The sequence below is a fragment of the Pseudorca crassidens genome, chromosome 4, assembly GCF_039906515.1.
Source record: "Pseudorca crassidens isolate mPseCra1 chromosome 4, mPseCra1.hap1, whole genome shotgun sequence".
In the NCBI taxonomy this organism is placed as follows: Eukaryota; Metazoa; Chordata; class Mammalia; order Artiodactyla; family Delphinidae; genus Pseudorca; species Pseudorca crassidens.
In genome coordinates, this window is record NC_090299.1 from 110,006,626 (window position 1) to 110,022,836 (window position 16,211).

The 16,211-nt window shown below is 40.1% G+C and overlaps 1 protein-coding gene across 8 annotated transcripts in view; it reads left to right on the forward strand.

Moving 5' to 3' along the window:
- MRPL1 (mitochondrial ribosomal protein L1) overlaps positions 1-16,211 on the forward strand; it is a 93,198-nt gene that overhangs the window by 19,313 nt on the left and 57,674 nt on the right. For 2 of the 8 annotated variants that reach the window (XR_010943094.1, XM_067736343.1), the window contains exon 1: positions 14,434-14,651. Coding sequence is in view for 4 of the 8 variants with exons in the window: in XM_067736343.1 (XP_067592444.1) it covers positions 14,612-14,651 (40 nt within the window). In the remaining 4 variants the exon portion in view is untranslated. Of the gene's footprint in view, positions 1-12,468; positions 12,535-14,433; positions 14,741-16,211 lie in introns of those variants that run through there. The other 6 variants (XM_067736339.1, XR_010943093.1, XM_067736341.1 and 3 more) reach the window with 6 other exon arrangements.

The window sequence follows — 16,211 nt, forward strand, 5'->3', positions numbered from 1 at the left end:
CTTTTCCGTATGTCTCACCTAAGACCAGCTCCCAACTAACAAAAAAATTTCTTTCCAAAAATTTATTTTTAAGATAGTTGTCTGGGACTTCCCTGGTGGCGCAGTGGTTAAAAATCCACCTGCCAATGTAGGGGACACGGGTTCAAGCCCTCGTCTGGGAAGATCCCACATGCCGTGGAGCAACTAAGCCCGTGCGCCACAACTACTGAGTCTGCGAGCCAAAAGTACTGAAATCTGCACACCTAGAGCCTGTGCCGTGCAAGAAAGGGAAACCACCGCAATGAGAAGCCCGCTGGCCGCAACTAGACAAAGCCTGCGTGCATCAATGAAGACCCAACGCAGCCAATAAATAAATAAATAAATAAACTAAAAAGAAAAGAAAAGGAGTGGCAAGAAAGGCACCATATTAAAAAAAAAAAAAGATGGTTGTCTAACAGCCTATGTTTACATCCTGAGTGTTTGTGAACTGGATGTGTGTCACTCAGGGAGTACAACAATATCAAAATCAGGTAAGTAAATTCAGTAAGGTCATTCAAGATGTGTATTAAAATCTCTATCAGCTCTTATTTCTATTATACTTTTATTTCTATGATTATACATTTGCAGACTAAGCTGTGGCATAAAGCAAAGAAAGCATTAGAACAGAAATATATCGGCATCAGTTTTTCATATAATTGAGAAAAGAGCCTGATCCATGACGCTTAAAAAATGCAACAGGCTCTGCATATACTCCTAGAATTTAATACTGGGTTTTGTTCTGGCTGCTGGAAAGTCTTTTGATTGAAAACATCTTATGAGCAGTTCACATGGGGCATATAGAATGTCTTACTCAGAAAGAAGACTAATTTGTTAATCTTGCCTTTGATGTCTATTGTACATTGCTTTGTTTTTCCTGCTCTCAGTAGTAATTTCTTGGAAGTCATAAAGGATTGTTAAGCAACTAATCATGTTGTATTTTGTATATTTATCTTAAAATTTTATCTGTTTTTTCAAATTTCATTTTGCTTTCTTTGGGAGTTAATGTCTCCTGGAAGCTTCTTTCCCTGCTATAGTACCCTAACCTGGGTACAGACCCAGGTCCTGAGTTGACTGCTTAACCAGCCAGATGTGTAATTTTGGAAGAATCTTTTCACCTCTTGGACCTCAATTTTTTACCTATAAAATAAGAAGTTTGGCCTTGATATCCTCTCAGGGTATTCCTTCTTAAATATTCACTGACCTAAAGCAGGTGTTCAAAAAAACGCATTGAAGGAATAAACATTAGCCTGTTTTTCACATGCATGTTTGGCCAGAATTATGAGGGTCTCTCAGATCCAAATGAGAGTATAAACTGGGAAAGGGGATATACTAAAGGCCTCCTTGCTGGAAATATCCAATATGTGGTATCATGAAGTTCAAGTCTAGCAATCACTAACAGGACAAGCTAAAGCCCTGTGAAGAGTGAAGACAAAATTTTGATACTGTGATTGTTTTGAAGTTTTCAACTCTTACTTTTATGGACATCAGTAGGACTGTGGAGGGGTTGGAGAGAGAGATATGTTCCTGTACCCTGCTACTTAAACACTAGAGTGAGAAGGAAATTCAACAGACCACTGATCAACTGGGAGAGGCACACAGTGTTGGCAGTCTTTGGGTAACAAGATTCTCTTGGGCTTTCACCAATTATAGAGGAGGTTTAACTCTCCAATTTCCCAGTACTTTGGAAATTTCTACTCTCTTGGGTCACCTACTATAATTTAGTGCATAGGAAAAAAAGTGCTGGATGAATAAACATGCTAACAGTGGTTATTCCTAGGGAGTGGGATTACTGGAGAGAGCCTTCCATTTTTACTTTACACACCTTAGAATTATTATATTACTTTTGTTATAAAAGTAATCCAGACATCCAGATACTTCAGGCAATGGGTATGATTCTCAGGCTGAAAAAAAACATACTTTCTTTTTTTAATTTTATTTATTTATTTATTTTTGTGGTACGCGGGCCTCTCACTGTTGTGACCTCTCCCATTGCGGAGCACAGGTTCCGGACGCGCAGGCTCAGCGGCCATGGCTCACGGGCACAGCCGCTCCGCGGCAAGTGGGATCTTCGCGGACCAGGGTACGAACCCGTGTCCCCTGCATTGGGAGGCGGACTCTCAACCACTGCGCCACCAGAGAATCCCATTTACTTTCTTTTTTTAAAATAAATTTATTTATTTTTGGCTGCGTTGGTTCTTCGTTGTTGCGCAAGGGCTTTCTCTAGTTGTGGCGAGCCGGGGCTACTCTTCATCGTGGTGGCTTCTCTTGTTGCGGAGCACAGGCTCTAGGCGCTTGGGCTTCAGTAGTTGTGGCTTGCGGGCTCTAGAGCACAGGCTCAGTGGTTGTGGCGCACAGGCTTTGTTACTCCACGGCACGTGGAATCTTCCAGGACCAGGGCTCGAACCTGTGTCCTGTGCATTGGCAGGTGGATTCTTAACCACTGCGCCACCAGGGAAGTCCCTCCATTATGGTTTATCACAGGATATTGGATATATTTCCCTGTGCTATACAGTAGGACCTTGTTGTTTATCCATTCTATATATAATGGTTTGCTTCTAGTATTTCAATTTCTAAAAGAATTATTAAATAAGCATTTTATGTTGACAAAACTCTTTGATATTATTTAATTAGGTTTTCCTCATGACTACTCTTCTGGTGCTATTACCTGAGTTTTAAAAAAGTTATTAAATGAATGAATGGATGGATGAGTAAATACTTTGCTTAAGATCCCGAAGGTAAGAAATGGCAAAGACAGGTTAAAGTTCATTGACTCTGTGTCCCCAGACTACTGTTTGGCCCCCTGAGCCCTGTTGTCTCCCCAGAACAAAGAGGTAGTACTGCAATGCTTCTTTTCCCATGGCAGTAAATAAGTGGGTCATTTGCTGTAGTAAATGCTTGACAGGAAAAGATGAAAGAGTAAGCCAAATAAGAAATATCTACTTACTGCAGGTACAGCTTAGCATCTTGGTTATAACTTATCTATAAGAAATGTTATGGTCATCATTAGTAAGTCTTTACAGTCTTTAAATATACAAACTCACGTCTTCTCCAGTGCCAAAAAATAATTTCTCTGTGTTCTATGCCTGGGAAGAGAGAGAGAGAGGGATAGAATGAATAAAGTTAAAATGGATCTGAAATACTGAGATTTCTTTGCTATATTTTATTGAATTTCACATTTTAAAATTGAGTTGGAATTGTTCTTACTAAAAAAAATGGTATTGATGGATACACTTTGAAAAAAGAAAGGGAAAATTAAGGTTTTGGCAGTAGGTCAGTTTTTACTAAATCTATTTTCCTTTCTTTTTTTCCCTTATTACATTTTTATTGAGTCTTTTCCTGTAGTTTTTTGGGACTAAGCTAGTAGCTATAGAGGGAAACTTGTTTGTATGCACAAATGAGTTTTTTCCCCTACTTCCTTTGATGTTCATATGAATTTTTATTAAATTTCTTTGGCTTTGGATATTTACCTCTCTAGATCTTTTGTGTTCTGAACAGCATTTTCCTTTCCATCTATTGTTCATGTGAATTAGGCATTCACAGTTGCATTTACAAACCGTTGTGGAAATAAAAATTTTTCTTTGTGGCATGCAACTCTTAGAGCACAGTCCACTCTTGGTGGGTGCCAGTTATGCCTGGTACCTATCCCAGTCTAAGCACTAACACAGGTGGTTGGCTGACACCAATGTTGAATTACAGCCTTCGACTAATAGATACAAAATCCCTATTGTTTCATAGTTCTATTTGGATAAACAAATGTTCTTAAATGATTTGTTTTTGTTTTTTTTCTATTCCAAACTCTTTTTCTTAGCTTTATCTGCCTCTGAAATATTTGCCAGTGTTATGTCTCAGTATAATCACTGATAAATGTATATTATTATTGTGCTGACTTTACTTCCTTACTAAAATTTAAATATATTTGAGATATTATTAATACCCACTTACAATATTCTTTTGATTCTTAATATGGAACAAATCCTGCTGGATAACATTATACAAAACAGTGATTTGATTTACTAAAAGTAAACCTTAGTAATGAAAATTCCTACCCTTTGGGCTTATGAATTATTTTAAATGTCAAAATCTGCCGAGAAAAATCAACTGTATTCCCCTCCTAGGCAATTAGTTACGACCAGAAGCGAAGAAAAAATTGAAGTGCTTTTTAAAAAATATTGTTACAGCATTAAAAATTTATCTTGAGTTTCTAATACAGAATGCCTAATAGAAATCCCCCTGTACCAAAGATGCAACCCACTTGTAGACTTTTGTTTGGGAAAAGATCATTTAGAAATAATTGCTCTTTAGTACTGCTACATTAAGTTCTATTCTCATTTTTAATGGAATGTGGCAGATATCACTCACTTTCATGAGTGTCAAAGGAGTTTTGTGATGAAATTATTACAGTTTCTCCCGTCTTTATTAAAATCCTCAATCCCCAAGGATTACAGTGATAAACCAACTCAGTTTAGCAGGCCAGAGCTGCTCTTTCTGGTGGGTCTCCCACAAGTCTTCCCTGGTTTCCAAACTTCCTAAGCCACTTCCTTTCCCAGAATTCTCTCTGACAGTCTCGGCTCCTGGCAATGCCAAACCCCACGCAGAATCCCCTGTTGACCTTCCATTACAAACTCAGCGGTGAAATCCTCCCAAATACCAACCTTCTTTCCAGTTAGTTTGAGATTCCTCTAGGGCGGTGGCTTTCTAGTGTTTTCCCCTACAGGCAGCAGCAGTATCTCATCACCTAGGAACTTGTGAACAATGGAAATTCTCCTGTCACATGCTAGACCTACTGAATTTGAAAGGGGTGGGGCCTATTGTGTATTTTAACCAGCACTTCTGGAGATGCTGACCCACAGCCCTAGGGCAGAGATCCACTAATATCCATCTCACCCTCAGACTCTCACTTGTTTTCAGGGTAAGTGCTCAAGGAGGCTTTCATATGAAACCAATCCATCTAAACAAACAAAAACAAAAACAGTTGCCTAAACTTGGTTAACTGAAATACATTAATCTGAAGCTAATTTTCCCAAAGCTTATTACTTAATGATGACAGCTGTTAATGACCAATTTACCTAAAATTCAGCCTCCTTTGAGTATTTTTTACCACCTTATCAGTTTCCACACCTACACATTCTTCAAGTTAATAATGAAAGTTCTACTTTCATTCCAAACCTGGGATTCTCCCCACCTGGGCTTAGTCTTTTTCTCTTATTTGTTCCCATAGTGAGTTAGCAGTAGGTTTCTCCCTTGTATAATGTTATACGTATTTCTTGTGAGCAAAACGCTCTTAGTTTTCTGGTTATGTCTCATACAATGCATTATGCATATTAGACGTTTGACACATGCTTGCAATGGCAGTACAGTATAATAGCTGAGAGTATAGCCTGGAGCCAAACCTTGTGTTCAGTCGCCACCCCCTTTACTTACTAGCTTTGTGACTTTGGGTATGTTTTTAAATACCACTCTATGCCTCAATCTCCTTACCTACAAAATGGGCATAATATACTAGTACTCAACTCATAGGCTGTCATAAAATAAAATGCTTTTATATGTAAAGCACCTAGAACAGGGCCAGCCATGAAGTATTATATAAGGGTTAGTTATTATTTCCTTAGTTTCCAAATTCTATTTCTGTTTTTATTCAACCATCTGTTTATGTCTTCATTTCCTTTTCAATGCCCCTTCTTAATTTACACCCTCTGCCTCATTTGGATTTAATAGAATAATTTTGTCACAAAAAATAAAATGTTACCACTTTTAAAAAGTTAAGATGTATGCTTTAAATAGTTCCTATTCTCTGGTATAGTAATTGTTTTTCTAGAACTCTATTTTTTTTAATAATAAAAATACTTAGCAAAATCTATGGATGAAAATATTCATTTTAACATTATTAATAATAATAGAGGGCTTCCCTGGTGGCGCAGTGGTTGAGAGTCTGCCTGCCGATGCACGGGACACGGGTTCGTGCCCCGGTCCGGGAAGATCCCACATGCCACGGAGCGGCTGGGCCCGTGAGCCATGGCCGCTGAGCCTGCGCGTCCGGAGCCTGTGCTCCGCAACGGGAGAGGCCACAACAGTGAGAGACCCGCGGAACACAAAAACAAAAAAACCAAAAAATAAAAAAATAAAAGAGTCGGTCACCAAAGATACACTTAGCAGGGTGGACAGAATAAAGAAAGGATATAGTTGGTAGCAAATAGAGTATAACCAGTACAGTATTCTTTTAAAATAAGAAATTATCAATAATTAGCAGATTATAGCAAGGAGAAACAATGTCAGGAAAAATGAGTATAAGATAATGAAGCATTTTTGTAGCAGGTGGATTTTTGGCAACATGATAAGGGCAGAACAGTTTTGTAAAAATAAAGCTTCCTTCTAATCTACTAAATTATTTGAAAGAGGCAACATAAATGACAAAGGAGGATTAGCCAGTGAGCATAATTTATTCAGATTTTGCCATGAATTGTGATAATGCTTTCTTACTGTAGACTATGAAGGATACTTAATTCTCATAGAATAAGAGATATGATAAATAGTCATAGGTAACTTGATAAGATTTAGGAAATTAGACCAGGATTTCGTATTAATTCAGTTAATAGTAAGTTAAGATACATGGTCCAGTGTGTCATATTTTATTTTGTAAATTTTATTATATACTTTATAGAAAGGTACAAGGGAAAAAACCCTGCTAATCTTTGGCCAAAGAAAATTTAGGAGAATTAAACATTAAATGAAACCTAGTAAATAATTGCGCAAACTTATTGTAAAAAAATATAATCATACTTGCTTGTCTTACTCTCAGAGCATTTTCTGCACGCAGCTGGTGTTTTCCAGACTGAGGGTGAACTAGAATTTCAGTATTTCTCTGCCTTTAGGACATGGCCAATAATTATTGGTTCTATATTTCACCCTAAAATGCTCGCAAGCTCTCCCAAGTTCTGGATGGATGTAAGGATCGTAACAAGGGAGCTTCTCGCTGGGTGTTCCCAAACACATTTGCTACTGCCTGGCATCGGCACTTTTTGTCCTCTTCTGCTGCTTTTGGTTACTGTCTGTAAGAAAGGTGCCAAAGCCACCAAAGCTGTCCTGAGTGTGTCAATGCACATGGCATTGAAGAGTTTCTCTGATGTCCCCCCTGTTACCTGGTTCCCATAGACAAGAAGTTCTGTGCTCACAGGTCCCCCAGAGGTCTCAGTGCAATGTCTTTTATATATTTTTCTTTTGCCTCCCTGCCCAGATTCTAACGCTCGTCCTTGGAAGGCAGCATGTAGAAACAGGGCCCTGAAGAACACATCCAGAATTGCCTTCCCTTCACACTGGTCCTGTGCCCTTCAGATGCTCTCACCTCCCTTACGATGAACTGCTCCTCAGAGCCATGCAAAACACACTGCAGGTCCTTTGTCCATCCAACACGTGTCTGGATCTTAGGGTGAACACCACTTGGGTTAAGTGGAACCCTCCCGTAACATAGCCACTACTTCCTGAATCCGTTATGTGTGCTGTGTAAATGGTGAATTGTGGTAACCCTGCAGAAATCCCAACCCTCACGGTCAGCCATGGAAGGGGTTGGGCCTTTTCCTATAGTGGAGCCTTGAGCACTAGGGTGTCTTACTCTCCCTAATCTTCTGTAGCCCTGCCCCGGAGAGGGTTCAGGAGAGCGATGCATTCTTGTATCTTCTTGAAGAATCACATGTTTTCTGCCAGTTATAATGGTTCAAACTAATGAAAGATAAGCAATTACCAGTACATATCTTAGAACCTAAATTATGACAGTTGAGAAGAAATTTTATTCAGTATAAAATTTCCATTCTTATCTCTATGCCCAGCCATTATTATTTTCCTTTGATTTTTGGAGAAATCTATTTATTTTTCTAAATACAATCTATTTTCCCTGATGGGTCAGAAATGCTAATTACTCCCACCCCTTGGGTCCCCGCATATCCCTTTGACCTGTTGTGTTTTTGTGTTTGTTTTTTGCTTGGGTTAGAGCTCTGTCATCTGTCCCAGAGGAGCCAGAAAAGCATCTATTATTTATCCATTAAAAATTAACCCTTATCAATTATCCATAGTTATTTAGCATACATTCACAAGGTGTCACTGAAGCTGAGGAACTGCAGTGGAGAATCAAGTGCCACAAAAATGTTGTCATTCCTATTTTCAGATGGAAAAACTGAGGCACTGGGTGGGAACACAGCTTGCTGGGGTTGGCCATGCCACGAAAACCTGAACTGAACCTCTGGCTTCTTGATTGTTAAAGCCCGCTCCACTCTGAGCCTCTTTTCTTCCCATGCCATCCCCTATTCCCTCCAACACCACCACTGTTCTACCTCTTCCACCTGATAACCATGGGAAGAAGAAAAAGGCTAACCCAGTAGCAACAACAGCAAAACTGTTAGACGGAATAAAATAATTTAGACCAAGATGAGATGCTGCTGTACATGGGTGAATACTGGAGTATTTGATTCAATATTTTTCAGATAAAAATAACTAAGAAATAATTACTTAATCTTAATACGAAGATTATTAACTCCTTATTAGTCCCTAATCAGACCTCGGAAAGGAACTCAGCCTCTGTCTGACCTAATTTCAAAGAAAGGACCTGAAAGGAGTGCAACAACAAAATGTCAAGTTCACTTCTAAGTCAACAAAACAATAAAGCCACACAGCACAGAAGGGAGGACGAGAGTCACATCCTTTTAATCCTTACTGCTTCCTCTCATGAGTTTGCACACTCTTCTATAAAAATAAAACCTCTTCCTGAGAATTGCTTTGTTGCTATTGTTACTTTTCTCAGATTTATAACATTAAAAAAATGCATTGCCATGTTTTAGATAAATATTTCAAACAAGTTTTACCTCTGCGTGCATTAGAGATAAAGAAAAACTAACTCCAATTAGTGTTTTGTTGGTGCTTGTGATTTCCACCCTTGGCTTTGAAGAAAAAAATACTGTATAGGTGCTTACATGTTATTTACTTTCTTCCACACACTCTGATATTACCTGGCCATTTTCTAATGTAAAACATTGGCATGAAAAATATTGAGTCAGGGCTTCCCTGGTGGCGCAGTGGTTGGAAATCCGCCTGCCAATGCAGGGGACGCGGGTTCGTGCCCCGGTCCGGGAGGATCCCACATGCCGCGGAGCGGCTGGGCCCGTGAGCCATGGCCACTGAGCCTGCGCGTCCAGAGCCTGTGTTCCACAACGGGAGAGACCGCAACAGTGAGAGGCCCGCGTACCGAAAGAAAAAGAAAACTGAGTCATAGGTGTATGTATGTATAAACACCAGAGTTTCAGGGTGGCAGTGAAGCAGGAGGCAGGCGGTGGTGGGGGGGGGGGTGGTGGTCAAATGCACTGACTGGGTTGTTAGGCTCGAACACTACTTGTGTGGCCTTGGGCAACTCACTAAGTTTTCGGAGCCTCAGTTTCTTTATCTTTAATTAAGCAAGCTACTACATGCTTAGCACAATGTCCGGCAAGAAATATGTGTGTGATACATGTATACTGCTGGTTACAAACATAGACTCTGGAGTCAGGCATCCTGGATTCAAATCCCAACTCAACTATGCACTAATTGGGCAAGTTACTGAACTTCTCAGTACCTCTGTTCCTTCATCTGTAACCAGAAATTTGAGTATCACAGAGAGGGTTTATACATCTAACTTTTCAAACTCTGAGATTCCATGATTAAGGCTTTGCTACTAATTCTGGTAGAGAGCTGCCAATTCATGCATCTTCACTAGAATAACTAGAGTCCCATGATTTTAATTAGGTCTTTGTTGGTTTAGAAAATAAAGACATTCACTGGTGATAGCTCAAGAAAACAGGAGTTGTTGTAGGGATATATATGGTAGATACGGATCTCACAAGAAGGTAGGGAGAGGAACAGTGATACTGCAGGCTTGACAGAAATAGGAACTGAGGCAGCATTTGCTATCTTCCTCTCAGAGGCGGGTAGCTCTCTTTCTTCTTCATGATATTTCTGCTTTCCAAGGCATCCTCACTCCATTCTATTCTTGAAACTGACTGGCTTCATGTGACTCTACTCAGGCATCATTTCTGCTTGCTAATAACCCCAGCTTGCCTTTCAAGGCTTCTCTAGCCTTGAATCTATGCCATGACCTTACAGCTTGAGTTCTCCCACCTAAATGTTTCAGCCCTTCATTTTCCCAATTCCAGTTCTGTGAGAAGGATGACTGGCCCAGCTTCTCTTTTCAAGCCGGATCACTGGCTACAGTATGAACAGGTTTTCCTTGAGTCAGATGGTTTCCACTGATCCAAATAGCTGGGGCTTGTGGAATTTTATTTATGTGGGAGAGGAAAGTTTCCAACAGCAGCAGATGTAGGCAGGGCAGGAAGTTAGTGATATTTCTAGTATCTCCACTGAGTGATGGAGGTCATGGAGTTTGTACCTAGAAATTTGGGAATCCACTTAAGTTTATACTCTGTATTAGGAAGAGACCTATTCAGAAGGTTCTGGTTTGGGACTAATGATGGAAATATGAATTTTGCTCGAGGATGTGTTCTAGGGCCTTGCTACTCAAAGTGTGGTCCACGGACTAGCAGCCTCAGTATCACTTAGGAGCCAACAGATTTCTAACAAGAAATCAGAATCTCAGGCTCTACCTCAGACCTACTAAATTAGAATCTACATATTAATAAGATTCTCAGATGATTTGTATTCACATTAAAGTTTGAGAAGTGTGGCTCTAGGATGAATTGGTTTAGTGTAGGCCTTCTAAAAGTAACCAAAGGCTTTTACTAAGAAACTTCCAGTAGTGCTGTAGTCATGTGAGAACCAAGTGCTATGTTATCAGAATTTTGTGAGTTGGTTGATTTGATGTATGACAGCTTGAAATCACCTATTCTGGGAATGTTTACACCATGGAGATTGGCAAATACTATAAATTTGTGTCTTTTGTACTGGAAGGCTGGTTGTCAAACATTTACCAGCATTCCACTGGACAGTTCTAAACCTCCTAATTCAATCTGGAATTAAAACAATCTCCTAGGGTTTGTTGGACAGAGAAACACCCATATATGGAAAGGACAAGACAAAATGAGTTTCAATTCTTCACCAAACTTTCAATCTTCTAAGAAATTATTATGCTAGATGGTGATTTCTTTATTAAAACAATAATCTGAGTATAAAGTAAGCACAAGGAGGGAAGGGAACCTAGGAGCTGGTAATACTTAAAATCCAGATAGGTAGACAGGCAGACATTGAAAATTCTCCAGCTGACAGCTGGACAGTTTTGGAGCTGAAATCCAGATGTGGAATAGCAGTTTCTGTATAAAGGAGAAAATAAGAGTGGGTAGAGTCTGGTCCTAGAGACATATCCCATGGGGAAATTCATGCTTTTATTGCTTATATTATATCAAGTATAAAATTGTTAAATAAAACGACTCCTCCCCAAGTTAATGATAGGTATGGATGTAAATGTTTCGTGATATTACATAGGAAGTGGATTTTAAAGTGTGGTCTCTAGACTAGTATATAAGCATCACCCAGGAACCTATTATAAATGCAAATTAATGAGCCCTGCCCCAGGCCCACTGGATCAGAAACTCTGGGGGGTAGAGCACAGCAATCTGAGTTTTAACAAGTCTTCTGGGTGATTCTGTTGCACACTAATGAAGTAGGAAATGTCACAGAGTTCCGTTTTTTGTCCAGAGTACTCATTTTCAACTTGAACTACAAATGGGAAGAGACTCTTCTTGCAAAGGAGTTTCCAGCTCAATTGGAAGACAGTTGAGAAAGGCAGAGAACACAGATCAAGAGAACTATAAGGTTGGGCAAATATTGAGAAACTTTTCCCAAGGAAATCAGCCAAGCAGGCAGCTGGCATGATGCCAAGACTCCTGGAGAGTAAAAACCTTCCTAGAAATCAATTGGGAAAAGTTGCTTTAAAGTGAACTTTGAGGAAGTACATAAGCACAGCCTAAAGACTTTCTGAAAATACTAATGAGTTCTCATATAAAGAAGGTGACATCCTAGCACATATAGGAACAAGAATAGCATGTATCATATTAAGAATTAAGCAGATATTGGAAGAAAGGTTACTAGAACAGCGTATTCATTTTACCTCTCTGGTTAAGAGCTCTCCCTGGTTCCTTAGTAATGACAACATTTAACATTTAATGAGTGTTTACTCTGTGCCAGGTATGGTAGTAAGTACCTCAGTAAATTATCTCACAGGTGAGGAAACTAAGGCCCAGAAAGGTATAGTAACTTGCCCCTAGTCACACAACTAGTAAGTGATGATACTGGGATTCAAACCTGGGAAGTTTTGCTCCAGAGCACCACTGTTTAACTAAAACGCTCTACTGCTTCTCTTTAATGAGAACCTCATTGTGTGTTAAATATTTAGAGGCTTGGAGTTCCCATCTCAGAGTGTGCGTTTTTGTGGTTTTTACAAGTCTCAAGCTAAATAACCTCTTTATATATTATTATATATAGATAACTGGACTCTGGACCCCACCTGACTAATGCTATCAAGTTCTGGTGCCCAAAGTGGACAATCAGGTAAGCTGCACCTCTACAGGACATTGCTTCAATAAAGCTACTACTACAAGCACATTAAATGTTACTCTAAATCCTAATATCGGATGTTTAAATTCTCTTACTATAACAGGAGACATAAAGAAGCACACACATGGGGGCCAACTGATCCCAACTACGAAAAGGAAGGGATGTAGAGTCTAAGGACCAGAATCTCTAATCCGAATGTTTGGTTTTTGTCTGAGATAAATTAAGTGAAGTTGCTCTAATTCTGGCATTTACCCTTACATGAAATTCATTTTTAAGTATCATGAGAGCAACGGCTCTTTTATTCACCATATCTGTGCATAGCCAAGCACACTGCTTGACACATGGCAGGCACTCATGTATTTGTGAAAGGAAGGGAGGAAGGGTAAGGAGGGAGACAGGAAAGAAAGTTATAAAGGTAGATTCCGTTTTTTCTAATTTTTTTTTGTATAACAGCCATAAATGGGTGTGGAACTTTTGAAGTAACTGCTTAGGTGTTGGCAAGGCAGGCAAATAAATTAGAAATCTTATACTTCATGTAGATGAGTACAGTATACAAATACAAAATAAAGCATTTATGAAAATCCTACTTTGATCCAGTCCTATGGGCAGCTTCATAGAAGCAAATTTGCAAGCTTGCCATTCTAATCGAGTCAATAATTCATGTGTGCATATAATATTCACTTATTCAACAAATATTTGTTGAGAGCCTCCTATGTGCCAGGCAGGTAGTATGTGCTGAGTTTACAAAAATGAGTAAGACATGATTTCTGTTCCCAAGAGCTCAGATGATTAGTTGAGAAAAACAGATAACGTGGTGATGGTCACACAACTCTATAAATATACTAAAACACATTGAACTGTACAATTTAGACTGGTGAATTGTATGGTATGTGAATTATAACTCAATAAAATTGTATAAAACAAACAGATAAACAAAAACAGGTGTAAGCCTTGTACAAAACCGGGAAGAGGTGGCCATAAATCAGCCTGGGAAAGGAAGAGGGAGGCTTCATTAGTGAATAAACCCTGAGTTGAAGTCTTAAATTAAAAAAAAAAAAAAAAAAGTTACCGAGGTGATACGGTACAGGATGTTCCAGAGGGGACAGAGTGAACAAAGGCCTGGAGGTGAGAAACCGTGTGTGTGAATGGGGTTGAATGGGGGTGGGCTGCGGGCAGAGGGTTGAGGCCAGGGAGGTAGGCGGAGGCCAGAAGCGAGCTCGAGGTAGACACGCGAGGGTTTTATATTAAACTGGGAAGTGATATAATTCGTGATCAGATTTGTTTTAGATAAACTACACCGACAGTTGTGACGTAATGGAAAGGATACTGATTTTTTTTTCTCTCCCCCCCGCCCCCGCCCCCGCCACGGTCAGAATAACCTGTGCGTAGGTCTTAGATCTGCCATTTTAAAACTAGAAGTGTTATATAAATTTGTCAAGTTTTATTATTCAGTTGATCCTAATGGCACAGTTTGTCAGCAGCGGGAAAATGTAGAACTGCTTAATGTTCAGATTAACTGAAAACCACGCTGATCTTGCGATGAGTTCAAAAGAGTTTGTTAGTGAGTGGGACACGTCCCTTGGGTGGTAGTGGACAGCCTGGTTAATTTTTAAAAGTCTTTACGAGGCTGGAAACGTGGCGGTGGAAGCTGGTGAGATTATTCAGATTTTCTGTTTTTCATGCTCTCCTGGGTACTCTCACAATTTAAAATGATCGTTCTGAGTACACTTGCAGAATCAAAAAGAAAAAAATAAAAAGGAATAAAATAGTTGGAGCATCGCCAACAGGACCGTACTTTCCAGGAAGGGCACGTTTCCCTGAAGATGGTTGAACTGTCGAACCGGAACCAGGAAACACTGGGCTCTGCACAGCACGCAGGACTAACGGGAACACAGCCACGGGGCACCCGCGCGGCGCGCCCTCCCGCGCCAGCTCGAAGGCTTACTTTGGTCCCACCTCCTTTCCTCTTGCTCCTTCGAATCCCTTCCCCCTCCGCCGTTTCCGGATAGGAACACTTTGTAAATTCTTTCCAAGTTGAAGCGTGGGACCAATTTCGTCAACACAATCCGGAATGGTCAACATGGCGGCGGCTGTAAGATGCCTCGGTAGAGGTAAAGCGAGGGGTCGTCTGGGCTTGCGGGGAAAATAGCTCTGGCGCCGGGTCTTCTGTGGCTGCACAGTGCAAGCCGGACTCTCCTAGGTGCGGGTCTGCACTGGGGGCTCGATAAGCCTCTACTCTTTCTGGACTCTTAAGTTCTCTAGAGGGTCGTTGCTACTTAAAAACGACCTTATCAGAGGTTTCACTCCTTTCTGGAGCTGTCCACCCTAGGACGGGAGTGGGAGGGGGTATACATTGACACCCTTCCAGCCACCCGTAGGGACCGAGGCAGAGACTTGGCTCTGTCTCCGATGCTGGGGATGTGGGCTGCGGGGGGAAAGGAGTTTGATACGTGAAGAGAGATCTGGAATGGAAAAGGTGGTATATTTTAGTGGCTTACAACCATAAACTTAGACTACTTGGTGCTTTCGGAGAACATCGTTGCAGGCAGTTCCAATTCTTAAACTTCCAGATGTTGTCCAGTTTGGATTAACGTTTATCATTTGGAGGCTAGTTCTGTGATATTTCTTGCTAGCAACCCTTCTCAGCAGTTAATAAGGTCTAATTTGTTGGCTAGGATGACAACCCTTTTTGGGTACAATACTTAAAATTTTTTTATTTTGTGTTTTTGAAGTACAGTGATACGTATTGTTATTTAACTATGGTGGATTTTTGGGTGGAGGCAGCAGCCAGGAACACCCCCATTTTACAGAGGAAGAAACTGATTCTCTTAAATATGTCGCCAAGTTCATATAACCAAGTGGCAGAGGAAGACTGAAGCTTAACTCCTAGACCAGTGATTAATTGATTTTTTTTTTTTTTTTTTAACAGCATCATAGTCTTCTCTTTGAGCTTCGTAACAGGAAAGCTCAGTGTAGAGACCAGCATTCCCTATTTGGGATAGTTGTTGCTTAAAAGATAGGGGTGACAAGAGATCACAACAGACCTTGATAACTGCTAAGTGAGCAAACTAAAAAGTATATCTTTACTGAAAAGAGATTAATGGCACTATCTTCATGTATGACAGAAATAACATTATGTTAGACAAACTAAAGGAACCAAAAGGAGAATCAAAGGTTATCATTCTCTCCTTGCCACATTTTCTTCTCATGGCTCTCAGGATGTCTCACTCTCTTAATTTTCTTTTTATCTCACTTGTCACTTCTCACATTACTTTGCTGGTTCCTCCTCTTCTTCCCAATTTCTTACCTTGGAATGTCTCAGAATCAAGGATTCCATCCTTCATCCTCATGTCTGTTGTATCTAAATTCACTCTTTTAGTGATCTCATCCAAGTTTTGTGGCTTTGACTGTTGTCTGTATCTTAATGGTTCTCAAAATTATCTACAATCAGGACCTCTCTCCTGAACTTTAGATTCTTAAACTCATCTCTCTATTCTAGATCTCCACTTGTATATCTAATCAGCAACCTAACACTTGTGTAAAATCAAACTGATGGTCATCGCCTGGAGTCTTCCCCATCTCATTTGACGGTTACTGCATCCTTTCAATTGCTCAGACCAGAACCTCAGAATATCTTTGACTCCCTCTCTTTTTCTCACACATCACATTAA